Source organism: Cyphellophora europaea (genome assembly GCF_000365145.1).
Source record: "Cyphellophora europaea CBS 101466 unplaced genomic scaffold supercont1.1, whole genome shotgun sequence".
NCBI lineage: Eukaryota > Fungi > Ascomycota > Eurotiomycetes > Chaetothyriales > Cyphellophoraceae > Cyphellophora > Cyphellophora europaea.
Window position 1 is genome coordinate 3,646,442 of NW_008481797.1, and position 24,334 is coordinate 3,670,775.

The window sequence follows — 24,334 nt, forward strand, 5'->3', positions numbered from 1 at the left end:
TTTATCGATAATGATGGGCCGGTGCCAAGCTCCACCCGGTCGGGTTTAGCGGCATCTCGCACGCTTTTCGTATCGAACCGTCTAAGTCTGACCTTGCCCATCGGACACGGCCATCCCTCGTATTTTTCCTCCACTTGATCGACTGCGCCTTTGCCCCCTTTTCGTATCTCCAATCCTTTGAGAAGGGCTGCTTCGCCCATTGCCTGCCAATTCCCGCACCCAGAATCAATGCTATCAAGGAACCCTACCAGCGCTTTCGCGCTCAAGATCTGGAGGCCCAGAGCTAATCGATCGGTGCTCGCACCAGACCAACGCGCAAGCGACACTACCCACTACAGAGTATCGTGAATGCGGAAGAACTTCTGTCCCTGATTCGTCAGCCAGGGCACGAGCCCGTCGCTCTTCTCCCGGCTGCTGCTGCTTGCGGATTCGGCTGGGTAAATCATGGCCGCGGGCTTGACGGCGGCTGTGTCGACGAGCACGGAGCCATCAACATCCAGGGCCTCGGCCTGAACGTTCTTAACACCCATACGCTCGAGCGCTAGCACGGTCTCGAATCCCTCACGCTTGACCTCGCCAAGGAAGGAGCGACGACCGCGCAGGATCTCGTAGAAGCGCCATTTGTGGGTGCGCGTGTCACCGTTCCAGGACACATAGATGTTGGTCTCCGCGCGGTCGTCGTCTTCGAGCGCGACTATCGCTGGAGCCTCGTGGGGGATGCCGGTCCAGTTGTAGCGGAAAGCACGGTAGTTCTCGACGCCAGTGCCGAGGTCGCCCGAGTCCATGTACGTGTGGAAGATCGGGGTACCGTCGGACTTGAACTCGGTCAGGGCGCCCTCCGATCCCCAGTTGACCAGGACATTGCCGTTGGGCAGGACCTGCGTTGAGCCCTGCGATTTGGACAGCAGGTCATCGGGCGGCTCGAAGGATTGCACAATGGTGGCCTCCCATGTCTTGGTGTCGACCTCGATGATCTTTCCACGCGAGATCTTGTAGAAGTGCACTTCGTGGCCGTGCCCATCCTCGGTGCCGTGCGCTGAGTTGTCGTAGATGCTGATGACCTCCTTGGTGCCATCCTCGCTCCGTGCCAGGAAGCGGGCGTGGTGCTGGAAGGCAAACTCCACCTCTGGGCCCATCTTGAAGCTCGACGAGTTGCCGGAAAGCTGCCAGATGATCTCGCCCGTCTGGCCGTTGATCTTATACGCAGCATTGGCATCCCGTGCAGAGATGAGGTAGTTGCCCTGGTCGTCTTTGTCTACAGAGTTAATGTGGAAGTAGTCCCAGGCATCAGAGCTGTTATACCCAGAGCCAGCTTGTCCCGGGTTGAGTGGGAGATAGCCCTCTATTCGCTGTTAGCATGCTCTAGGATGTACTAGCAGTTTGAGAGACGTACCTGACGGGTCCACGTGCTCAAGACTGCTCCATTCGAACAGAACCTCACCAGTCGCGATATCAAGCTCTGGAAGCAGAGTCAGTAGGGCTATAGCTCAGAATCAAATTCCGCGTACCTTGAAACTTGGCGTCCACGATCCATTGCTGCTCCGCACTACCGCCATAAGCGGTCAAGTTGTACGGCACAGGATGGTAAATTTGGATCAGAGCAGTCTCCTCATTGATGATGTGGAACTCATGCTTGTCGGTCAAGCGATGGTTACCCGCTCGAAGCTCGAGAATCGTCTCGTAGTTCTCGTCGAGGAACGTGGTGTGTCCATGACCGTGTCCGTATGCAGCATTGTGACTGCCCTCGAAGCAGAAAAGGATGTCTTTGCCCCTGTATCGAGCCTTTTGGAAGTTCGTGGCCCATATGGAGAAGTATGTGAATCCTGACCAGACCAGATCACCGGTGTCGGTGAAAATGTACGGTGCGGCTTGAGCAGGGCCATGATGCGTGCCTTCTGGATAGCCGGAGAAGGGAGCGACTGCAGAATAACGGTCCCAACGTCAGTGTCTCTCATTTCAGAGGCCGAGCACAGCGTGGGTGGTTTTCTTACCAAACAGGTACCCCTGTTCCACTTCCTTGGTTGCAGGAATGGTGATGTTCAGCGTCGGAGGAGACAGGTCAGGTCGCGACCTGTATCGCCAGTTGGCTGATGCAGTGGGTAGAAGGCACAAGTATGTTGCAATAGCCACCAGGGAGGTGCACGAGCTGACAGAGCCTAGCATCATGGCTAAATTGCTGTGCTGTGCTTGCTTCACTCTGAGTCTAGACGGTGTTGTCTGTAGGATCAGAACAAGATCACGTCCGCCTGTATGCCGTATATAGTTGGTTTGATTAACCGACTTTGACGCAAAGCAGAGCGGCGTGCAATGTCCATTGCTGAATCGATGGCAAGGCTAGTAGGGGCCTCGGACTCGGGACACGTTTGAGTGGATCCTCCTTTAGGCCAGCAGGGCGAAAGGCGCGAGACGGAGTCCATGTCCGCATGTGCATACGCAAGTGCTAGTAAGCCAATGCCCTGCTTCTCGAGTTTCCATCGCGAACTCACGGGGCTCGTAAGCAAGTTGATCAAGGAATAAGTTTTGCCCAGACGGGGACCCACTCCGAGGAAGGTCTTGGCACTACCTGCACTAGTGCCGTACTAGTCGTACCCTGCATTGCTTCCCTTTGGAGTGTTTGCGATATCGAAGAGCATCGTGTTCTGGACCCGGAAATCTTTGTGATGTGTCATTATGTGAGCTGTGTGTGTTGTATGCCCTAGCGTTGTCCGTGCGAAGCCCACTGAATCCGATTCCTTGGCATGCAATATTGCATTGGCCTGTACCATCTACCGAGATCAAACTATAGCTATTTGGCTCAACACTTGTTACTTTCAACAACATTGAACGCGATTCAAGTCTGCGAATTATACACCGACCACTCTTTGATGTGTTATAAAGCCAGTGAAGATGGACCACTATACGCATTCTGAAGGTGATGAGGATGTTTCAGTTACGCTGCCCGACGACGATGTGTGCAAGCCGAACGAAACCACATCGTTGCTAGCCAAAAATTTGGACTCCAAGAGCAGAAGAGAGAAGTGGAAGCCAGGGCCGGGGTTCTTTTGGATAGAAGTTGGTGAGCTTTGGAACCCCAATGCTGGTCTCTGATACCAAAACTCACCATCTCGGCAGCAATATTTTCTAACGTCTTTCTCTCCGGGTTCGACGGCACGATTACAGCATCAACCTACGCAATCATAGGCTCCGAATTTCACGCCGCAAACACCATCTCATGGCTGACCACCTCCTACCTTATTACAAGCACCGCTTTCCAGCCACTTTATGGTCGGTTTTCCGACATTCTGGGTCGCCGTACATGCTTCTTTACCGCGACTATAACTTTCCTGCTTGGCTGCGTGGGTTGTGGACTTGCGCCAGATGTGGTCACCTTGAATTTGATGAGAGCTCTGACCGGGCTAGGGGGAGGTGGTCTTATGACTATGGCGACAATCATAAATTCCGATATGATTCCCTTCCAGGAGAGAGGCATGTACCAGGCTTGCCAGAATGTCTTACATGGATTTGGATCAATATGCGGCGCATCGTTGGGCGGTGTGATTGCAGACCACATTGGCTGGCGATGGTGTTTCCTGCTGCAGGTGCCGGTGTCGATTTTTGCCCTCGTTGTCGGCCATCTTGTCATCAGCGGCGCAAAAGCGACGGCCGTGACAGGCGACGAAGAAGCAACTACACTCCAGCTGTCTTCCTCGAAATGGAAACAGATTGATCTCTCAGGAGCTGTCCTTCTGGTGCTTGGGCTGTCGGCCCAACTCGCGGCCATGAGTATGGGCGGCAACAACTTTCCATGGTCTGACCGCAAAGTGATTGCGGCGCTGGCACTGAGCGTCCTCTTACTGGTCTTGTTCGTGGCCGTCGAGCTCCGGACGAGTGCCGTTCCCGTTATGCCGATGACTATGCTGAGAGGCACTCTGGCTGTGTCAAACCAAATTAGCAATGTATGCGTTGGCATGGCTGCGTATTCGGTAAAGTCTACCACTTAACAGCTGTTGGTCCACACTGACGAGTTTATAGTTTCTCTTCGTCAGCCCTCTGTTCTTTCAGGTTGTACTCGAGGACAACGCGTCTGAGGCTGGCATGCGCTTGGTTATTCCCAGTCTTGCAACCCCTGTGGGCGGGCTCCTGGCTGGGCTCATCATGTCGCGCTGGGGATATTTGAGTGCACTTGTGAGAACAGGATCCTTCATCATGGTGATTGGGAACGGGCTTGTTGCTTCATTGAACTTTCGAGATGCGGCTTGGAAGTATCTGGTCTACCTGTTTCCCGCGAACCTCGGACAAGGCATTGTGTATCCCGCCATCCTTTTCACAAACCTCGCAGCTTTTGATCATAGTGGTGGGTGCTTTAATCTTAGTCACGCAGTCCAATCTCTGACCAGTTGACAGAGCAAGCGGTAGCCACCTCTATGGTGTACCTATTCAGATCAATGGGTACAGTCTGGGGGGTTGCGGCATCGTCGACGCTGATTCAAAACGTGCTGACCGTACAGCTTCCGGCGAGGCTGGAAGGAATACCAGCCAAAGAAGAGGTATTTGGGTTCCAATGGGTTGACATGATCTATATACTGACTGGTGGTTAGATCATTGACGAGATACGCCATTCCGTAAGTGTGCTACGAGATCTTTCACCCGAAGTGCAGACGATTGCCCGGCATGTTTATTATGATGCCCTGCGCTACGCTTACATTGCGAATACCGCAATCGCTGCCGTCGCATTTGTGGCGGCTTTGTTCGCCCGGGGGAGTAGCCTCCGACGGGCTCAGACTTAGGCTTGGCCGGCACTCATCAATACTTGTGGATGGGTGCAACTGATGGGATATATAGCCCTTAGATAGAGAAAAGTAGCTTATTTGATGCATTGAATTACTCTAGATGTACTGTATAACTCAAAACTCGCTTTCTTTCTAAGCACCGATTGAGTTGAATTGAGCGTCGTAAGGCTGCAGACTGCCGAGGAGAGATACTGACAAACTTGGTAATATTTCCATCTGGTCTTCTCCATGAATAAGTGCGCGCCGGCGCTGGCACTGGTAATCGGCATGACCATTCCACGGAATGAAACTAGCCGTTCCATACTGGTGTCGTAGATACAGTGAAATTCATGCATGCAGTGGTAGCTATTTTGGCGGCAAAGTCCGAGCCTTGTCCGGAATTTGTGGCTTCGACCCGATAAGGAGCGCGTCCCTTGCTCACCTTCAATTTGTTCTACGGCCACGTAATGTACGTTATTAGGGTTCCGAAACAGACGGAGACCAAGTCCGTGATATTTCTAGGCTCATTGGCGACGGTGCGGCCATAGCCCCTATCAGGGGTTTTCACCACCATTCATGTTCAACTATTCGAATCTCAACAATCGCTCCACTGATAAGGCGGGACGATGAGCGGAGCCTCCGCCCCCAGGTCGCTCTATGGCCCCGTATTCACTGCACGCCGCTGATTGAGGACTGGTACGCTATTCATGGACTTGGAATACTTCGAATGCTCAGGAGCCATGGGTGGCCTAGATGGTATCGAGATCCTTGACGCCATTAACTAAGCTACACTCTGTGTCCAATACGTGATAACGCGGACGCGAGAATCTTTATCACTTGTGCCCGTTATCATTACGGTAGAGTCCTGCCAGAGGTGAATATCAGTTCATGTCTTATATATGACGCTATGTTCGCCCAATATCTGGCTCCTTCGGTTTGATTTCGTTGTTGTCGGGATTGTACTACATAAAGCACTGGATCCCTTCTACCCGAGCAGGCCAGAACACACTAAGGACCATATCAACAAGACTCGGGTACGATGCACAAAGATACAGAGACCTTGCCGGACAGCAAGCCAAATGATCGAGAAATGATTTCAGATCAGATTCGCCCTGAGACACCGCCCGAGATTGGTGACTCGGTAGAGATCAAGAATGCTTACATTGGGTCCAACGGTCAACACCCATTCAGCGATCCGGATGACGCACGTCGCTGGGCAAACATCTACGAAGAAGCTCAGTATGAGGGTCGGCACCGCTTCGATCCATCGTATCAATGGGATGTGCCTACCGAGAAGCGACTCATTCGCAAGGTGATTACCCATCGCTCAGACCCTCCGCACCCTGCTAATCATTCCTCCACAGCTGGACCTTCGAATTATGGTTTGGGTCTGGATCATGTTCTCTTCTCTTGATCTCGTCCGCAGGAACATCAACCGAGCCATCTCGGACGATATGGTGAGTGATCTGCTTGGATCGTTGCGACTGGTGCTAATCTGCGGGTTGGAATAGCTTTCAGAGCTCAATATGGACACGAATGATTTCAACAATGGCCAAACTATCTACTTGGTCTCTTTCCTGGCCGCCGAGCTACCTGGAGGTCTGCTGAGCAAGGCCATTGGGCCCGAGAACATGACACCGATTGCCATTGTCGCGTGGGGATTGGTATGCGCCTGTCAGAGCCTGCTCACGAATCGCACCGGCTTCTACATTACACGAGCGCTATGCGGCTTCTCTCAAGGCGGGTTTATTCCTGATATGGTGGTATGTTCCCAGTCGAAGAGTCGGTGGCCGATCAAGAAATGCTGACGAGTGGAGTTATACTTGACCTACTACTACAAAAGCAACGAGCTTCCCATAAGGCTGTCGGTGTTCTGGACAGCCATCCCGGTGACGCAGATCTATGGAGCACTTCTCGCGGCTGGACTGCTGCAGATGAGGGGCCTGCACGGTTGGAGTGGGTGGCAATGGCTGTAAGCTTGCTGCGAGGCGTCTCACTTGCTCAGTCGCTCATCATCATACAGATTTCTCGTCGAAGGCCTTATCAGCATAGCTATAGGGGTGCTAAGCTTCTGGATGATGCCTGCCAGTGTCACTGAGACTCACAAGATTCTACGTGGAAAAGCTCAGTGGCTCAACGGCAAGACCGGCTGGTTCACTGAGGATGAGGAGAAGGTGCTGGTCAACAGGCTTCTGCGCGATGACACCTCAAAAGGCACAATGCACAACCGCCAACATGTTGATCTGCGAGGCATCTTAGCCGCAGTCACCAACACTGACCTATGGCCACTTTACCTGGTGAATCAGCTTGCATCTATGTGCAAACAACTTACTGACGGTGCACAGCTTGGCTTCCTAGCCTTCATACCTTTTCAACCCGCCGCAAATTACCTGTCTCTCACCCTTCGAACCTTGGGATACTCTGTGTTTGAAGCAAACATGCTTGCAATTCCCGGATATACTCTTTTCTTCATAAATGTAAGTTTCCTTTATCACGAGTCGAGTAATGAACCCTAAACTGAAAAAATGTTAGATCCTGGTGGTTACCTGGATGAGCGAGAGGTATCGCGAACGACTGCTGTTCTCTTCGCTCTCTTGCCTCTGGGTGCTACCGTTCTTCATCGGGCTGCTTGCAATCTCTAGGAGTGCAAGCCCATGGGTTCGTTATGCACTGCTTACCGGTGTCAATGGAGAGCCGTACAGTGAGACTGAACCCTGCCCTTATCGTTTTACTGTGTTGACAAAAGCTCTAGCACACGCCATCCTTGTTGGGTTAATATCTCGCAATGCTAATAGCGTGGCCATCCGTGCCGTATCCGCCGCCGTCTACAACATGTGTTATCAGTTTGGTTCCATCGTTGCTGTCAATGTCTATCGCGAAGAAGACAGACCTTACTGTACGTTTGCGCTGTGTTCTGCTCAATGGCGTATACAAGAGCTAATACATCATTGCAGACTACCAAGGCAACAGGATTCTTATCGGCATCGCTTGTGGCAGCATCGCTATCTTCGTGGCAGCCAAGTACTATTACATCAAGCGCAATGAACAAAAGGACCGAGAGTGGAAAGCCATGAGTGCCGACGAGAAATCTCAGTATCTGTCTACAACTCGCGACACAGGCGCGAACAAGAAAGATTTCCGATTCGTGCATTAGTAGCATAATACGACTAGGAGGACCCTATTAGGGCTCGTCGTTTTCCAGGAGGATAAGCTGTTACTATATAGCGGAAGCAATCGACAGGCAGGTACCACTGAATTGACAGGTAGCCGGGTTTTCAGAGTGCAAATACAGACTGATCTCGTCATAAGAAGCTACGAGCCATCGCTTCGTGAGGCTGCAGAAGCTACCGTCAGTCTTGCAAAGGGCCTGTAACTCTCCTTCAGGCCTTATGCATCCAGTCTGCTGCGGGAGCCGGACGAAGTCGCTGGATCTAGACACTAAGTGGCCCATTCCCCGGCATTGTAGGACAAGGAGCAGAATAAGGGGTATTGGTATTGGCACTATGTAGGTGGGATGAAAGGTAGCAAGTGTAGGCGAATGGCGTCACATGACGACAACGCCCAACAGTTTTAACCGTGGCTTTTCGAGCGGAGTTGGCCACCCCCACCATCTGTACTGTCTTGCGTCACGCTATCCAGACACAGGAGCAGCTTCCCTGCTCCGTAATTAAGCGGGTGGGGGATCTAGGCGTCCTTCCTTATCTGTGCTCCTTCTCACCGTCCTTGCTACTTCTTGCTACCTCTTGCTACCTAGGCTGGACTGCTGACCTCTTTTCGCCTTCTGTCTTCTCGACAAGAGCGTAGAAGATCCGTATCGACTGCTACAATATCGATCTCTCGTGTCTGATTCAATTTCGTTGTGTTTGGTGGGACTACGGATTAATTCGGTCCGCTTGGAATCGAGTGATGCAACGGCCTGGGGAGCGGCGCATCTCGTAAGTTACTCTGCCTTCAGCCAAACACCTGCGCCTGGCAACTGAATATGATATAGGTGCAAGCGTTGTCAGACACGCAAGGTTCGTAACGGTGACGCCGTCCCTTTCGCTCACCGCGCCAACCCGCGGAAGCTCGCTTACTGACAACTGATGGCGGACATAGATTAAATGTTCTCGAACAACACCTTGTCGTAACTGTGATGCGGCTGGTGTCAAATGCGAGTTCCGTGTCGATGATTGGAAGCGATCTCCGACGTCTCCCGAGTACGTCGCAGCACTCGAGAATCGGATAGCGGCATTGGAATGTTTGCTTTCCGGCATTAAGTCCTCGGCTGGACCCGAACGCGAATTGCTGATCGACGAGATCGAAATCGACCAGTATTTTCTTGACAGAAAACCGTCTCATGTTGCTGCTGCAGACCATCACCATATCTCTGCTGCTGACATATGTGGCCATTGGGGCTTTGATCCCGAAGGTTGGTAAGCTCCTGCATTCAAAAGCGCTGTCCACTGACAATTTCAGCAACCACTCCAGTATTCCATGCTCCTGGCAGTGCTTATGCTACGGGCCTCTTTCAGCGGTGTTGCGAGCCTCTAAACTCTGTTGCCAACCTACCGTCCGCAATGGACGTAGGCAGATGTCCATCTGTTGTGCTCAAAGAATGCGTTAATCTGTTTTTCAGCTATCAGAGACCGTTTTGCACGATCGTGGATCGCGATGAGATCGAGCAGGGCTTGCTCAGTCCCATGGATGATTATCGCCAGTCCACGTATCTTATCCATGCTGTGTGTGCCATGGGGGCGCTGATGTCTGATGACCGTCACGTTCGCGAACTGGCTAATCCATTCGTCGCCTCAGCCGAAAGTAAACTCTCAGAAACCCCCTTCTGGCATTCACGACTCGATAGGGCGCAGACGATGCTTCTCATCGCAGTGTTCGCGGCTGGTAGAGGTCATATCTCGAAGGCCTGGATATACTCTGGTAAGCATCTAAGTCGCAGCCAGTTTGTATACTGATCATGTATACTTCAAGGTATGGCTATCCGCATAACACAAGACCTTGGCATCGATGATATCTGGTCCTTGAGTGCTGGTCAAGGACCTCAGAGTGCGCTCTCCACTGTAGTGGAGAAGCGACAGCGCATGTCTTTAACCTTCACCATATCCGATAAGTCCCTACAGCCATAAATCAACAGTACAGAATACACTAACTTCTTTTCAGGTTTTTGAGCTGCTTCTACGGCCGGGCGTCGCTTTTATGTCCGCGACAAACAGAAGCTTCTATCGCCTTTTCGGAGTGCAGCGCTTCTCCCAGCTCGATCGACTCATCGTATGGCTCCGAGGTGCCAGTCTCGACGACATCGCTGGTAAAGCAGGCCGAGCTTGCGCAGATCGTCCACGAAATACAGTCGCAAGCACTCATCAGCCCCAGGTCTCAAACTGCTGTTGGACACTCGCTACAAGCCATATACACCAAACTCAATACAAAGTTATCGTTGTGGTATGACACACTGCCTGGCGAGCTGCGGTGGAGTCGATGGAGCTCGAGCCTTGAGGACGTAGATCCTGGGCATGCGGATCTCCAGTATGTGCCCTTTCGCATGGTGGCCTACAAGACTGACCTCCCTCGCTAGTATGATGTATCACACCGCAAGACTCAGTTTGAGTCGACCATTGATCAAGATGGTGTCTCCAACATGTCGGGCTTCATACAACGCCTCAGGGATTGCTCTGAACGCATCGGACAGCTGTGAGGCATCCGTCGAGACTATCCTCTGCATCATCGGACGTTTCAACGCCCAGCATAGCCTGAGAGCTGCATCATTGAGCTTCATTCACGGCGCAGTGGCGGCAGCAGATGCGTTGCTTGCTCTTGCAGAATGCAGATCTGGCTTGTGGCACACACACTTCCCAGCTCTGCACGATGCGTTGGGCGACATGAGCCAAACATGGGAGATAGCCGCAGATGCAGGGCGCGGTCTGGAGCAAGCGAATTCGCGGCTGGGGCAGCCCTTTCAGCCGTTGCCGTTGCAGCAGGACTTTGGTCTACCTTTTCTTGGAATCAGCTCCCAACCTGCCGCCGACCATCAGCAACTCATTGAAGATGCACATGTCTTTTCGCGTCTTTCGCCCTGGCAGACTGCGGACCACATTCCGCTTGATGGTCGCCTTTCACTCGAGTCCGACCCCCGCGGGAGTGGTCGCAACGATAGCGGGGTGTTTACCTGGTCTGAAGGAATGGTCAGCAACATGTCATCACTCTCGAGCTCGATGTCCGGGCACCCGTGCCACAGCGCCCTCGGACTGTTCTGACCGTGGCGTAGAAGGCCTTTTATGGGCCTTGTGTGTTTCGCCGTGTATTGGTATACGCTAGGGGCCTGGTGGTGTTCGGGGACCTGGTCACGTGGCTTGCCTCCGGGGCGCGATAGTCTGCAATTTGTACGTGGTCGTAGATCTTGCGGTCTCTTCCGGTACCGAAGCACAAGTCTCAAATAGGTGCAATGGAAGCTAAACACGGCGCCCAGATGCGCCGGAATGACCACTGGAGCATTGGAATGCCTCACTTTATCGATAATGGTTGGTCTGCTCCTTTCTAATTGTCTACTCATGCAGGCTCCCCGCTTCTGCACTCCTAAAATTCATACTGGTGTCGACCGACTGCTACGACAGTCAATTCGCCAGCAGGAAGTCTCAAGTATCGCTATCTGAATCTTTCCTAGCCCAAATTCGTCAACATTGGATCAATGGGAGATGGCTACTGAGGCGCCTCCGTCCCGAGACCGAGCGAAATGCAGCGTTAAGTTATTTTCATCCTCATTCACTCATGCAACAATCTAAGCCACTGCCATCTGAATGGTCTCAACGTGCCTGCGTTCCCCAATGACTCCTTCGAGTGGCATCAGGTTTTGCTTGACATCTACCTCTGGGCCGAGGTAGATGCAGGTCATATTGCAGATCGTCTCCGAGATGAACTCGATGTGGGCGATCTGTAGCATCGCGCTGGACTTGTCAGAGCCGCCAGCCGCCAGCAAGTTCTTCAGCCCAATCACCCGTTCGGCGAGCTGTACGACGACGTGGCTATCCCACAGACCCTCGCGCCTCCTGTTCCGTCGCAGGAGATCCAGGGCTTTATCTCGGATCAAGGCATTGTTGCAGCGCCAGGTGAGAGCGAACAGCATGGGGATTACTCCGATCGAGACAGAGAAGGTGCATTGGCTACCGTCTGTAGGATCCTGGCTGTTCAAGAACAACTCTGTTAGCTCCAAGGCGCTGGCGATGTCCGGGTCGTAGGTGTTGAAACACTCGGCAGTGTGCAGGCTGCGAAGCATGGCTTTGAAAACAAGTTCGTAGATCCGCAAAATCAAGTAGCCCTGATATGATTTGGTATGCTGGCTCTCGTCGACCAACATGCCCATCTGGCTTACGCCATGTGACCAGTGATTGTATCTGGCCATGACCTTTTCATATCGAGGCGCGATCTGGGTTGGGTAGAGCTCGCTCAAGGATTGGCTGGACTCCTGGAGGTATTGGCAGTAGTGGGTGAAGCAGAAGATTTCGTTGTAAACAATCTCGAGATGGTGCATGCCCTCCTCGACCGTGGCAAAATGATTGTTCATGGGAGGATCGAAGCCTTTGTTAGTATCGTACGCTCTCAATGCTAAATAGTCGAACTCCTTGACTTGGTTCTGTAGCGCGAGAAAGGCTTGAGAGAGGGCATCGTCCAAAGCAGATGATCTCGGCGAACGTGGTGATGATGGTGGTCTGTTGTCGCCAATGATCTTAATGCCTGCGTAAGCATGTTGTAACGCGTGACAGAAATAGCCACGGAGGCTTTCAATGCTGTAGAAGAGAAGACAGGAGACAAGAACAGCCTCGATAGACAAGTCTGCTTGAGCGGTTCTGCTTATATGCTGGACAGCTTTGCCATAATGCCGGCTAGCATCGGCCTGGAGACGATCGCGAGCTCCAGACTGATAGGTATATGACTCGTGCATGCTGCTCAGGGCAACCAGAGCCGACATGACGAAGCTGTGCTTGTCGGCCACCTGAAAAATGCACTCGGTCCACAGCTCTGACTGGTAGGGCGCCGTGATCTGCAAGGCAGCCCGGGAGCGAAAGTAGTGCAAAGACTGTTTCTCCGAGTAGACCAGATCAGGCGTGCTTGTCATAGCTCTTGGGACGGAATAGACGACAAATTTCGTGGATGAGGCACTAGAGCCCTCGGATGAGTATGAGCATATTCGGTTCGACTTCACGCACTTTTGGCAGCGAGGCTGGCCTTCGTCGCATTTGAGGTGTCTATGCTTGCAAGTTTGGCATCCTGAACTTTGGTTGCCAGCCGGCTTCGCACGTGGGGTCGAGCTCATGCTTGTGAAGGGCAAATGCTTCCATGCGCGCGAACAGATAAGCGCTGTAGCTCTCGTGGAGGCACTGTGTCAATCTTTGCATCACGGCTTGAACAGTCACTTGTTCTAGGGACCTGGCGCCAGCGTGTCGATATGAGTGTATCTTAGCAGTGCCCGACCAGGATCAGGCGATACTTTCTGCGGTCAAGGACCACCGAATGGCGGGTCGAATGATGTAATCAGACCCCAGGAGACTAAAATCAGAACGAACCATGTTAGGTCAATGTCCCGACTTCCAAGAGCTTGGATGCGTGTACCGGTGCCGGCGCGGCATTCAGCTACAGTAGAATATCGCCTAGTTGCCTCGGCATAGATGCAACGTGGCAGACTTGACACTTTGTACTCCCCGGATCGAATACAGAGCAGGCAAGTCTCAAGACTTGTTGATACTGCACTTACGTGGCTCAGAAAGTTCTGCGTTAGCAGTAGAGAAAAGCGCGAACAGGGTCACAATGACCTTGGTCCAGCCGTTCGTGAGGCTGATTGATGGTGTTTCGCTTATACTGGCCAAGCTCTGCACCTTACCGGAAGTGGTGATTTTTCGGAGTGGGGCAAGTGGTTGCCTTTTTTAGTAACGAACGGGCCTGCTATACTGGCACCACTAGCATCAACAACACTTAGCCCTCAACATTAGCAGTATATACAAGTTTCATGAAGGAGGCTAACCTGCAAGATTGCTACACTGGCTGTATCGAAGCGACCTCGAGTGACCTCATCCAAAGATCGGCCCCCGCAAGGGGAGATTAAGTCGCAATGATCAAGCTGCGTCGGAACCTATATCAACCATTCTATCCCTTTGAGAAAAGGTCACAAGTACTATGTTTCTGCAATTTCCCTCGCCCGCGAGCGTGAACAGTCTGCACCATGCTCTTTTCAATTTCCACTCTCACGCTGCTTGCTGGCTTTGCCTGCGCACAGTTTCCTGTTGAGCCCAGTGACGTGGCGGTAGTCACGTCAGAACTGAATTCTGAAGTTCAAATCACGTATAAAGAGGTGGTACGTAAGCGTTGTGACTCAGTCGACAGCCTTCTAATCCCGGTACACAGCCCGGGGAAATTTGCGAGACTACGCCTGGGGTTAGAACGTTCTCGGGATATGTGCATCTTCCACAGAGTGTCTTGACCGACCTGGCCGTTACATTCGACATTCATACATACTTTATCTACTTCGAGGCACGCAACAATGCAGATAATGCACCACTGGTCATCTATCTGGCAGGGGGGCCCGGTGAGAGCTCTATATTCACTGCCTTCAATAGTGAAGGAGGGCCCTGCTACGTGAGCTTCGATATGACCGAGACGGTCCTGAATCCATGGTCTCTGAACAATGACGCGAACGTTCTATACATCGATCAGCCTGTCGGCGCCGGATTCTCCTATACGTCTTTGGTCAACGGTACATACAACATGAGTTCGAACGAGATCACACCTTTGGATGTCTATGATGGGGAGGTTCCTCCAGATGGGGCGGATTTTGGCAGGGGCACCTATTCTAATCCGGAGATTTGGGCCACCACCAATACCTCTATCTCAACCGCGCGGGCTCTGTGGCACTTTGCCGAACACTGGCTGACTCAGTAAGTGCACTTCATATCCTATGCTCCAACCTGAAACGCCTGCTGATGCATAATGTCTTCTAGGTTTCCTGAGTACAAGTCCTCCAACAAGAATCTTGGGATATGGGGAAATTCCGTATGTGACGTTGAGGGTAGTGCATTCCGACAGAGATACTAATAGTTCCTAGGCTGGAGGATTCTGGGCCCCGACAAGTGCGGCGCACTTCGATCGAAAAATCAAGGAAGCTAGCAGTGATTCTTCATTGCGCGAGTGGACAATCGACAACGTTGGTATTACCAACGGCGCCGTCAACTTCGAAATTGACATGCCTTTCAATCCGGAATTCGTCTACAACAATACGTACGAGCCGCTCATCTCGGAAGAGATGTATAATGACGCCCTCGACGCTTTTACGCAAGAGGGCGGCTGTGCAGACCTGATCGCGCGGTGTCGAAGGGCTGCTGCACGAGGCGACCCTGACGGAACGGGGACCAATGAGACAGTGAACGAGATGTGCCGGGAAGCAAATGCTTTCTGCCTGATCAACGTTGGTAGCACAATTGCGGTCGCGAACGTGTCGGTTTTCGACATTGCCGCTGAGAAAAGACCCGATGGGAATGATGGGTGTCCATATTACTTCCCGGCAGCCCTCTACCTAAACTCAGAGCCGGTTCGGCAAGCCCTTGGAGTACCTCTGAACTTCACCTATATCTCCCAGGCTACGTTGGACGTCTACTCGACCAGCCTGCCAAGCAAAGCCGACGTTGGCACAGGAGATGCCTTCAGAGGAAACAAGAGCCACATCGAATACTTGCTGCAGAATGATGTCAAAGTTGCTTTGGTGTACGGAGATCGAGATTCCCGCTGCCCTTGGCTAGCTGGTGAAAACCTTGCGCTCGTTTTGGAACACGATTCTCAGGCAGAATATAACCAAGCTGGATACGAATTCATCGTCACCAACGACACCTATCAGGGCGGCGCTGTCAGACAATTCGGCGGGCTGAGCTTCTCGCGCGTCTTCCAGGCCGGTCATTCCACCAACGCTTACCAGCCCGAAACCGTCTATCGCATCTTCAACCGCACCCTTGGCGGCAAGGATGTAGCGACCGGGAACAAGGATGCCAGCAATGGTTATTCTACCGAAGGACCATCTAGCAGCTACGACTTCGTGCAACAGGAGCTGCCAGCAAAAGCGGACACTTGTATGGTGCTTGGCACGTTCGATGAGATTTCAGTTCTGGATGCGGCCGCATCGGCACAATCGCCAGCAGAGGGCGACGACGCGGAGGGCGGATCTGACAGCGACAGTGACAGCGATAGCGACAGCGGCTCTTCGTCCTTGTCTGTTAAAGCACAGCCGAATTGGCTCCTGGCTCTTTGGGCCTTGCTTGCCGCTGGTGGGATCCGCCTACTGGCTTAGCTGGATAGATTGGGGGAATGAATCTGTTGAAACCACGTCCCAAAGGTGCTCAATCTCCGGACGGCGAAACTGAAGGGTGGAACAATCACCTGCCCGGCTCGCGTACCTCCGAGTAGAGTAAGGTTTTACATTCAAGACAGTAATAGTAGTTCTTACAACACATTTAGGAGTTAACATTCCTTGCGGCCATGTCAGATTACGCCTTCCTTCGCCGACTGGTACTGCGTATTGCCAAGATTGACGGAAATGCACTTTCCGTCGTACCGGCCACCGCAGCACTTGGGCGCCGAACAGGGCGCAATCCCGCGCTGGGAATCATCATCTTTTGGTCACTGACCTCTCCCCTTTCATAAACATTACGCGTATATCACCGTCTGCTCTGGAAATCGATCAAGCTCTCCGATTCCACAGCGTTGCGCGCTCCAGCTGTCGGAAGCCTTATGCATTGAGTCACAACTGCTGTTGGTACGTAGCCAGGGCATCAAGGCATTATTTGAGCCTGAGGTTGAGGTGAGTCCTTGTGCCATCAACGGCCGCCTCCATGAGGTAGATCCGAGCTGTCTCTGCCCGTCGCCTCTATCTGATCGTCTCTTGTGCTCCTTGATCAATACAGTGAAGACGCATGCTTCAGTGGAAGATACCTTTTCATTCCGGCTGCATCTTTAAGGGCCTCGAGCACCAGGTTTCTGTCGCTGCCCTCGGATCTTGGCAGTGCCGCCATTCTCTTTCCGCTTCATGCGGCGTGACACCGGCAAGAAGTCTCCGCAGCTTCAGCACTTGCAACATGGAAAGTCCGAACAAGAGGAGGAGGCTAGCAGATGGGCGATCCACAGAGGCGTCAATTGGACGACAGCAGAGAGCTGCCTTTCTCAGCTCCATCTCCCGAGACATATCTCCACCGCCGTCGTCCCGTGCGCCGGATTCGAGTACCAAAGCTTCTACGTCGCTCACTACACCCTCTAGTGTTATCGATGCGAACGAATCGATGTCCAAAATGCAAGGAGCAGAGCGCAAGAGGACCAACGAAGGCGCTAACGGCACACCGCACCTCGTCGACTCGCCTTTCAAACTCACTACAATTCGCGACCTACCAGCCAGTAGCAATATAGATGCTGTCAGCCTTCATGATATCCTTGGTAACCCCCTCATCAAGGAGGCTTGGGTCTTCAACTTCTGTTTCGATATCGACTGGATGATGCAATGCTTCGATCCAGATGTCCGTTCTATGGTCCAGGTCAAGGTCATCCATGGATCTTGGAAGCGTGAGGATCCCAACAAGATCGCCATCGACGACGCATGTGAACGCTGGTCGAATGTTGATGCCGCCAGCGCCTATCTTCCAGATCCGTTCGGAACGCATCACAGCAAGATGTTCATCCTCTTCACACATGACAAGCAAGCAGAAGTCATCATACACACCGCCAATATGCTTCCAAAAGATTGGGCCAACATGACGCAAGCTGTGTGGCGATCTGGGCCACTGTTAAAATCGGACAACAAAACTCAAGACTTGGGTGAGATAGGCACAGGCGCAAGGTTCAAGTACGATCTGCTGCAGTATCTCAAGGCATACAAGAGATTGACGAAGAGTGTGGTGGAGCAATTGCAAAATTTCGACTTTAGTTCGGTCAGGGGTGCTCTGGTTGCGTCGGTCCCTTGCAAGATTGACAACACGCAAAGCAAAAGCACGGCTATGCAACACCTCTGGGGATATCCTCAGCTCAGGGAAGTCATCAGTCAGACCCAGCAAGAGAGGTCGACCGCCAGACCGCAGCCTTCGCAACCCCATCTTATCGCGCAAGTCTCGTCGATCGCAACTCTGCACAGCGATTGGCTTACGACTCTTGTCGAAGCCTTTAGCTGGGCTGGCGGCAAGCCCAAAAAGCTTCCTACGCTAGATATCATTTATCCGACTGCCATTAACGTCGCTGCTTCGCTCGATGGTTACGCTGCAGGTGGGTCAATCCATACAAAAGCCGAGTCTCCGGCACATCTCAAGCAGATCGAGAAGCTACGGCCTCACTTGGCGCAATGGACATCGGAGCCAAGCACGACTTTCAGAGCACTGCGGGATACTGCTGCCCCGCATATCAAGACCTATATCCAGTTCAATGCGAAGCCCACTGTGGACTCGCTAAGTAAGGATGAGGTCGCAATTGAGTGGGCACTGGTCACGAGTGCAAACCTGAGCACACAAGCATGGGGTAGTCTTCCAAGGAAGGAAGACAAGAGCAAGAGCAAAAGCAACTCTACAAAATCGGACCGCGTGAAGGAGGGTATGGTACACATCCAGAGTTTCGAGATTGGAGTGGTGGTCTGGCCAGAGCTCTTCTGCGAGGACAGTAGCGATCTCAGTGTGCGCATGGTTCCAGTGTTCGGCAAAGATTCTCCACATCAAGCTACTGACAACGGTACGAACACGTCCGAGATTGTCGTCGGTATAAGAATGCCGTACGATCTGCCTACGACTTCCTACAAGGCTGGAGAGTTGCCATGGTCGCCACATGGAACATATAAAGAGCCAGACTCAAAAGGCAAGACTTGGAACTGATCCTGTGACACTGATTCTCCACTGTCCTTCCGCAGGACTCGTATCGGTCTCACGTATCGAGCCGCGCTGACGACTTGGCGCGACAGCTCGACACTGTGCCTTCAACGGCCTGAAAGCGTCCACTACGCGGCGATCGTGCACAATTCAAGCTTTTACAACAACAGTTCTACTTGCCATACGTCTCCGTACTTAGGTCAAAGCACCCTAGCAGCTCTTCGCCCAGAATGCCGCGGCCTCAAAGCGACTTCATCGATAGTGACAGCCTGGATTCGCTGAAAACCTACAATAACTTCCAGGTAGTCAATCAGATATTCTTCCCTTGAAGACTTATTCAACGCCCACTTTCTCGTGGCTTCACAACTCAAGATTAGCTCTCCAATTTTCACAGTCGTCGACTGTGGGACCTTCTTTCGTGTTCTTCTCTACATCTACGCCGTACAAATTTATCGCGTAGCTGGAGGAGCAGGTTCATCTGTGGTCAAACAGGCCTCGAATTAGTTCATCATTCACTCAACGCTGAGTTACTTGTCAGTCCATCGTTTGAAGGCCTCAACCAGCTTCTCAGCTTCACCTGAACCTCATCGAGGCCCTGCCTGCTGCAACTACAAATTCTCTTCTTCAGACATCTTTGTTCCTCTTCTATCTACCACCCACCAAGACTTGTCCTTCTGCATTCCTCCTAGACCAACTCTACGACTATCATCCTCAAGACTTGGATCGACGAGTCGACGACCGACCACACATCGCATTTATTGGCCTCGTTTTCCTGCCGCAACCTCGGCCAACCCCCGGGGACTTTAATTGCCCCATATCTCCACCGACAATGGCGTCGATCACCGCCGATCAGGGCACGGAGATGCTTAGAGGCGGCGATTTTGCCGATTGCTCCATCATCTGCTCTGGCTACACGTTCTCTGTTCACAAGGCAATCATTGTGAAGAAGTCAAAGTTCTTCAAAACCTGTGTGAGCGGTAAATTCAAGGTTGGTGCATATTTCAACAGTCCGAGTGAACAGTATAATTGACGGTCATAGGAATCTAAATTAGGCAGTGTCGAGCTCGCAGATGAGGCGCCGTATGCTGTCGCCATTATGCTGGTCTACATCTACTGCGGAATGCCACAAATGACCTGCGGCCACGCAAGAGATACCAACCGAGATGTCAAAGACGTCTGGCCATCACTGGGCTGGTTGGCTGACGAGGCTGAGGATTACGTTGAATTCACGATCCAGTGCACGGCTCGAGTGTATAAATCAGCCGACCGTCTCATGATCGAAGATCTTCACAAGCACTGTCAAGAGCTGCTTCTGAGTCTCGGTGACCCTCTGGGCGTTGCTTGGTCTGTTCCAGATGAGTCTGGGAACCCGGACCAGAGGTTCCACATACACTACTCAAGCTCCTAACCGTTGTCTATGCTGTCTGATGACCAAGACCTTCGCATGCGCGTCATCCGCATGGCGTTTGACTTTTGCTATTGGCAAAGTCGATTTCCGGAGCTTCTGGACAGCGTTGAAGCCTTGGCAAAGGACAATGATCCATATGACTGGGAGCTAGTCAAGCACTGTCGGGGCAATGATATCGCCAGATGTCAATATGCACGGTTTGCAGAAACAGTGGACGCTCAGCACAACAACGGTTGGGGCGAGGCACCGAATAAGCGCGACCTGTGGCGTCGTACGGAGAAGTACTAAGAACAGGAGCTGTGCATGCCCGACGGTTTTGACCAGGTGATCGCAGTCGCTGCGAGGGCATCCGATTGCCTCCACAGGTTTGATTCGATACACAAGCCTCGTGGTCGTCATGGGAGTGAGATTGATCTTCAAGGTCCTAATACCTGGCAATCTACTTGCCTCATTATCGACACCGTCTATCAACACCATGCTTCGTCCACCCCAGAGCTGCCAGTTACCCCCCCTTCTATCTATCAGAAGGAATCAAAACTTTTCCCACGATCACCGCAACTCCCGCTGTCAATACTTCACGCCCCAGATCCGGCTTGGTCATCAATCGCAAACGTTGAGCTGAGCTTCTGCACGACGTGCTTCGTTAGCGCTGCATAGCGGCAGATCTTCGACTTGGCTGACAGCAACTTGATTGGCTTAGATATTGACTTATTGAAGAAGTTGACATGCTGCTTATGGTAACTCAAAGCTTTCAGCGACCGCGAGGCTGACATTATGCTAGCGTTGTTTGCGTCGATGTGGCATACATCTTGCCGCTTCTGGTAACGGTAGCTTTCACCGACGCCGTAGAGGTTAGAACACGGAAGATACGACGTGTGGCGCACAATCTGCTGCAGCAAGTCGAAGAATTTTGTGTGCGGTACTCGGATCACAAATGGAAGCAAGGTTATGGAAATATAGTGGTGTAGGAGTGATCAGTGATCAATATTCGCTATTTGGGTATTCTTTAGAATCGTACATTCAGCAATCACATCGCTATCATGCTCGCATAATCAGCGCCTCATTGGGCCACTGTTCTCAATCCGTGGAATGAATGAAGAACGAAAGATTTCATCCACAATCCTTGTAACGCCGTATGTCTGGTCGCTTTTCTCGTACGCCGTGATTATCCTAAAACTCAAGCCGCACCTGCAGTAGCGACATTCTGCACAACCTTGGTAGGCTGCAAACCGGCCCGGACAATGCGATCGCCGCTCGCGTCACGGATGACCTCACCCTTCGCCTCCATCTGGCTGCGCTTCCAGATTTCGACCTCACAACCACCGCGGATGACGCCCACACGCATTGTCGACAGAAGATTGTGTGCGGCATTGCTGTGCATGTAGACACCACCGTTGAACATGGCAGTAGCATCCTTGCCGAGCCCGGAACTGATCATGGCCTTGCCACCGGGATGGTCCTTGATGAAGTTGCTAACGTCATGAACAACACCAGCAACGGCAACCAAAGCCCGGCCATTCTTGGCCTGGTCAACATAGTCATCCCACTCCATAACGGGAAGTTGGTCGAGAGGCACACCCCAGTCAAGCTTCGAACGCTTCTGATCAAGCTTCTTCTGGAGCTGCTGAACACGACCCTTCTCAATCTCGTTGGCACGGAACTGCTTCAGATCGTAGGCAAGGCCGATCTGTTTGCAGGTCCAGATGAACCACTTGGTGGGGTCATACTGGTGCCACTCGATGGCGTTGCGGTAATCGGAAGGGAACTCGTGGTGGAAATTGTGGTAGCCTTCACCTAGAGTGACGAGAGCGGTGATGACATGGTCGCGAGGAGAGTTGCGGTCATCAAAAGGTTGGTCACCGAGCCAGTGGGCAAGAGAGTTGACACAGAAGGTGGCCTGCTGGACAAAGAAGATGCGGAGAATGCCAGCATAAACGTAGCCGCCCATCCAGTCACCCCAGCCGAGACCGGCGACGACAGTAGGGAAGACCAGTCCCATCAGAACAACAACTTTGATGTAGTGGCGGTGCTGGAGGACAACAACTGGGTCTTCGTTGAGATCCGAGATATCAGTGCGGCCAATACGCTTGGGGTTTTGCTTCATCACCATCCAACCGAGATGAGAATAAAGGAGACCCTTGCGAACGGAGTAGGGGTCCTTGTCGGTGTCGGTGTAGCGATGGTGGGCACGATGATCACGAGACCACCAACGAATCGAGCCCTCGACGGCGCCGCCACCAACCGCAGCAAGGAAGATTCGGAGAGGAAGAGTGGCTGAATACGAAGTGTGTGCCCATAGTCTGTGATAGCCAGCGGTGATACCGAGGCCGGTGGCGAAATAATAGGTGACAGCAAAGATGGCAGTCTTCAGCTGCAGAGGTGTGTACCAGGCGAGCACGCAGCCAAAAAGAGGAATACCAACGATGAACGTGACATTCAGCCAGTTGACGTGCTTGTACCAGTTTGACCGAGTGAGAGGGGTCTCAGTGATGTGAACCTTCCGGGGATCGTACTTCGTGTTTCGGTTGGGCTCTGACGGCTTAGCCATACCAGATGGCTGGGAAGAGAGGTATTCGGGCTTGACGGCGAGGTCGCCAGAGGCGTTCTGGGACGACGGCATAGTGTTGGAACTGTAGGTAAAGAAGAGTGTGTGGTAAGGAAAATGCAGAGAAGTGGCGGAGCAGAGCTGGACAGATATATGTCTATGCTTGGCTAACGAAGAAGTGTTGGGTGGAAATGTGGGGTGGTAGTATCAAAAAATGAATTGCCGCAGGAGAATCTGACCACCTAATCCTGCCTTTACTCCGGAGCCTCAGGGCACAGGCAGAGGCACGTTCGATGTGGGCTGGACCTTCCGATCAACAAATCAGAGTTCCATGTCAGTAAAGCATCTACGATTTCTTTTCGCAGAGAAGTTTCGCAGGCACCTCGGCAATGTGAGGAATCGTTGAGGAAGTTTGCCCCAACAATCGGGCGGCGCAAGGGTGACGTTACCGCTAAGGGGAAGGCCAGGGTCCCTGAGTGATAAAATTCATCCGACTGGCTACAGAAGCCTCAGGAACGCACTAGACGTTGTCTAACCAAAGAAATCGAGTCCCTGAATCTTGGTCCCCGAGCTCTCTTCCCCACATCATTGATCGATACGAGACATTCAACCGTGCCATCTCGCTGAAGGCGAGCTGGGCGGTGTCGAGGGCCGGGTACTCGTGATCTTGAGGCAACACGGTTTTCTTCACGTCATCGAAGCAACATCTCTGTCACCTTGTGGCACGCTGGGATGATGATAGACGATTGTCACATATGTCTGCATGAAACAGATCGAGCCGCGCGGCAGTTTATCGATTGAAAATGTTGGGGGGAGGCTCAGGTCCGCTGAGGCGGCGGATCCACCTCCCGGAGAGCGGTACATTCCAGGCCTGCTGGGATGCGTCGTATTTCGTATCAGCCAACGCTCCACTCGTCTTTGGCCCAGCTGCAGGTCGGACAAGGCAACATCATGGGGCTGCACACACTACACGCGGCACAGTATCAAAGCTAACGCGCGATCTCGTGCTCTCTTCTCTTCGAATCTCACATGTTCACTTGATCGATGCTGTAGATGCTCGCTCAGCACGGCGAGGAAGACAACGGGTCCTGCACATGCTTTTTTTGTTGAGAAAGGATGCATTTCATACCATCATAGACAGTATCTCGACGGACCAATACGCCTCGGCTTAGCAGCCACATGCTGTCGTGCTTTCGTGTCTACCACGGTATAGCCTGTGGTCCCGTCTCTTGACCCATTGTACCTTCACGCTTGAGTGGATGTTGCTCTTGCAGTTCACGCGCAGCTTCGCCTGCGTCTCCACCAGACCTCTGCCATCTTTTGTGAAGTTTACGTGCAGCATATTTCCCAACGCCCCAGACGGTCGCCGCGATGATACTAGCACCTATTGTGGGCGGAGCTGCGATCCATGCCACGCCAGTGACAGCACCCCCAAAAGCAGTGGCGCCGATCGCTGCAGCAATGGCACCAACCGCGGCATACTTGGCCCAGCGGACGATGCGCCAGAAGATGAATTGAGTGATGTACCGGAAAGTGCGTAGAAACGCCCGTGTTCGTAGTCGCGCTGGTCGGTCGGCCGCCCCTGGGTCAATGAGGTATTTGAAATTGCGTCGCGCATTGATGAGCGCCGTATTACCCTGTTGCTGGATCGCAACATCATCGCTGCTGTCGTCGATAGGCGCGCCTCTTGAAGGCGCCATAGTTCTCGGGGTTGTCTGGTTGTACTGCGATTGCGAAGATTGGAAGTGCACCGCAGCCAACCGTCACCGGT

General features: G+C 52.5%; 10 protein-coding genes across 10 annotated transcripts; 6 read left to right on the forward strand and 4 right to left on the reverse strand.

Annotated features, from left to right (window-relative positions):
- Nucleotides 1-332: 332 nt before the first annotated feature.
- HMPREF1541_01407 (uncharacterized protein) lies at nt 333-2,163 on the reverse strand (the record flags this gene model as incomplete). Its single annotated transcript, XM_008713706.1, has 4 exons — nt 333-1,342; nt 1,394-1,459; nt 1,509-1,919; nt 1,992-2,163. The coding sequence occupies 4 exons, from the start codon at nt 2,161-2,163 to the stop codon at nt 333-335; spliced, it is 1,659 nt and encodes a 552-aa protein (XP_008711928.1).
- Nucleotides 2,164-2,886: 723 nt separating this feature from the next.
- HMPREF1541_01408 (uncharacterized protein) lies at nt 2,887-4,766 on the forward strand (the record flags this gene model as incomplete). The annotated part of the gene is made up of 5 exons (XM_008713707.1): nt 2,887-3,055; nt 3,112-3,962; nt 4,012-4,333; nt 4,384-4,526; nt 4,578-4,766. The coding sequence occupies 5 exons, from the start codon at nt 2,887-2,889 to the stop codon at nt 4,764-4,766; spliced, it is 1,674 nt and encodes a 557-aa protein (XP_008711929.1).
- Nucleotides 4,767-5,787: 1,021 nt separating this feature from the next.
- HMPREF1541_01409 (uncharacterized protein) lies at nt 5,788-7,902 on the forward strand (the record flags this gene model as incomplete). Its single annotated transcript, XM_008713708.1, has 9 exons — nt 5,788-6,060; nt 6,113-6,205; nt 6,260-6,511; nt 6,566-6,720; nt 6,772-7,045; nt 7,094-7,225; nt 7,281-7,449; nt 7,501-7,644; nt 7,703-7,902. The coding sequence occupies 9 exons, from the start codon at nt 5,788-5,790 to the stop codon at nt 7,900-7,902; spliced, it is 1,692 nt and encodes a 563-aa protein (XP_008711930.1).
- A 1,405-nt stretch (nt 7,903-9,307) lies between these two features.
- On the forward strand, nt 9,308-9,871 carry HMPREF1541_01410 (uncharacterized protein; the record flags this gene model as incomplete). The annotated part of the gene is made up of 2 exons (XM_008713709.1): nt 9,308-9,665; nt 9,717-9,871. The coding sequence occupies 2 exons, from the start codon at nt 9,308-9,310 to the stop codon at nt 9,869-9,871; spliced, it is 513 nt and encodes a 170-aa protein (XP_008711931.1).
- A 1,646-nt stretch (nt 9,872-11,517) lies between these two features.
- HMPREF1541_01411 (uncharacterized protein) lies at nt 11,518-13,050 on the reverse strand (the record flags this gene model as incomplete). Its single annotated transcript, XM_008713710.1, has 1 exon — nt 11,518-13,050. One exon carries the CDS (start codon nt 13,048-13,050, stop codon nt 11,518-11,520), a length of 1,533 nt encoding a protein of 510 aa, XP_008711932.1.
- A 903-nt stretch (nt 13,051-13,953) lies between these two features.
- On the forward strand, nt 13,954-16,065 carry HMPREF1541_01412 (uncharacterized protein; the record flags this gene model as incomplete). Its single annotated transcript, XM_008713711.1, has 4 exons — nt 13,954-14,085; nt 14,136-14,665; nt 14,729-14,780; nt 14,833-16,065. 4 exons carry the CDS (start codon nt 13,954-13,956, stop codon nt 16,063-16,065), a joined length of 1,947 nt encoding a protein of 648 aa, XP_008711933.1.
- A 784-nt stretch (nt 16,066-16,849) lies between these two features.
- HMPREF1541_01413 (uncharacterized protein) lies at nt 16,850-18,616 on the forward strand (the record flags this gene model as incomplete). Its single annotated transcript, XM_008713712.1, has 1 exon — nt 16,850-18,616. The coding sequence occupies one exon, from the start codon at nt 16,850-16,852 to the stop codon at nt 18,614-18,616; it is 1,767 nt and encodes a 588-aa protein (XP_008711934.1).
- An 823-nt stretch (nt 18,617-19,439) lies between these two features.
- Nucleotides 19,440-20,018, forward strand: HMPREF1541_01414 (uncharacterized protein; the record flags this gene model as incomplete). The annotated part of the gene is made up of 2 exons (XM_008713713.1): nt 19,440-19,598; nt 19,650-20,018. The coding sequence occupies 2 exons, from the start codon at nt 19,440-19,442 to the stop codon at nt 20,016-20,018; spliced, it is 528 nt and encodes a 175-aa protein (XP_008711935.1).
- Nucleotides 20,019-21,195: 1,177 nt separating this feature from the next.
- HMPREF1541_01415 (acyl-CoA desaturase) lies at nt 21,196-22,638 on the reverse strand (the record flags this gene model as incomplete). The annotated part of the gene is made up of 1 exon (XM_008713714.1): nt 21,196-22,638. The coding sequence occupies one exon, from the start codon at nt 22,636-22,638 to the stop codon at nt 21,196-21,198; it is 1,443 nt and encodes a 480-aa protein (XP_008711936.1).
- Nucleotides 22,639-23,762: 1,124 nt separating this feature from the next.
- On the reverse strand, nt 23,763-24,263 carry HMPREF1541_01416 (uncharacterized protein; the record flags this gene model as incomplete). Its single annotated transcript, XM_008713715.1, has 1 exon — nt 23,763-24,263. The coding sequence occupies one exon, from the start codon at nt 24,261-24,263 to the stop codon at nt 23,763-23,765; it is 501 nt and encodes a 166-aa protein (XP_008711937.1).
- Nucleotides 24,264-24,334: the final 71 nt, after the last annotated feature.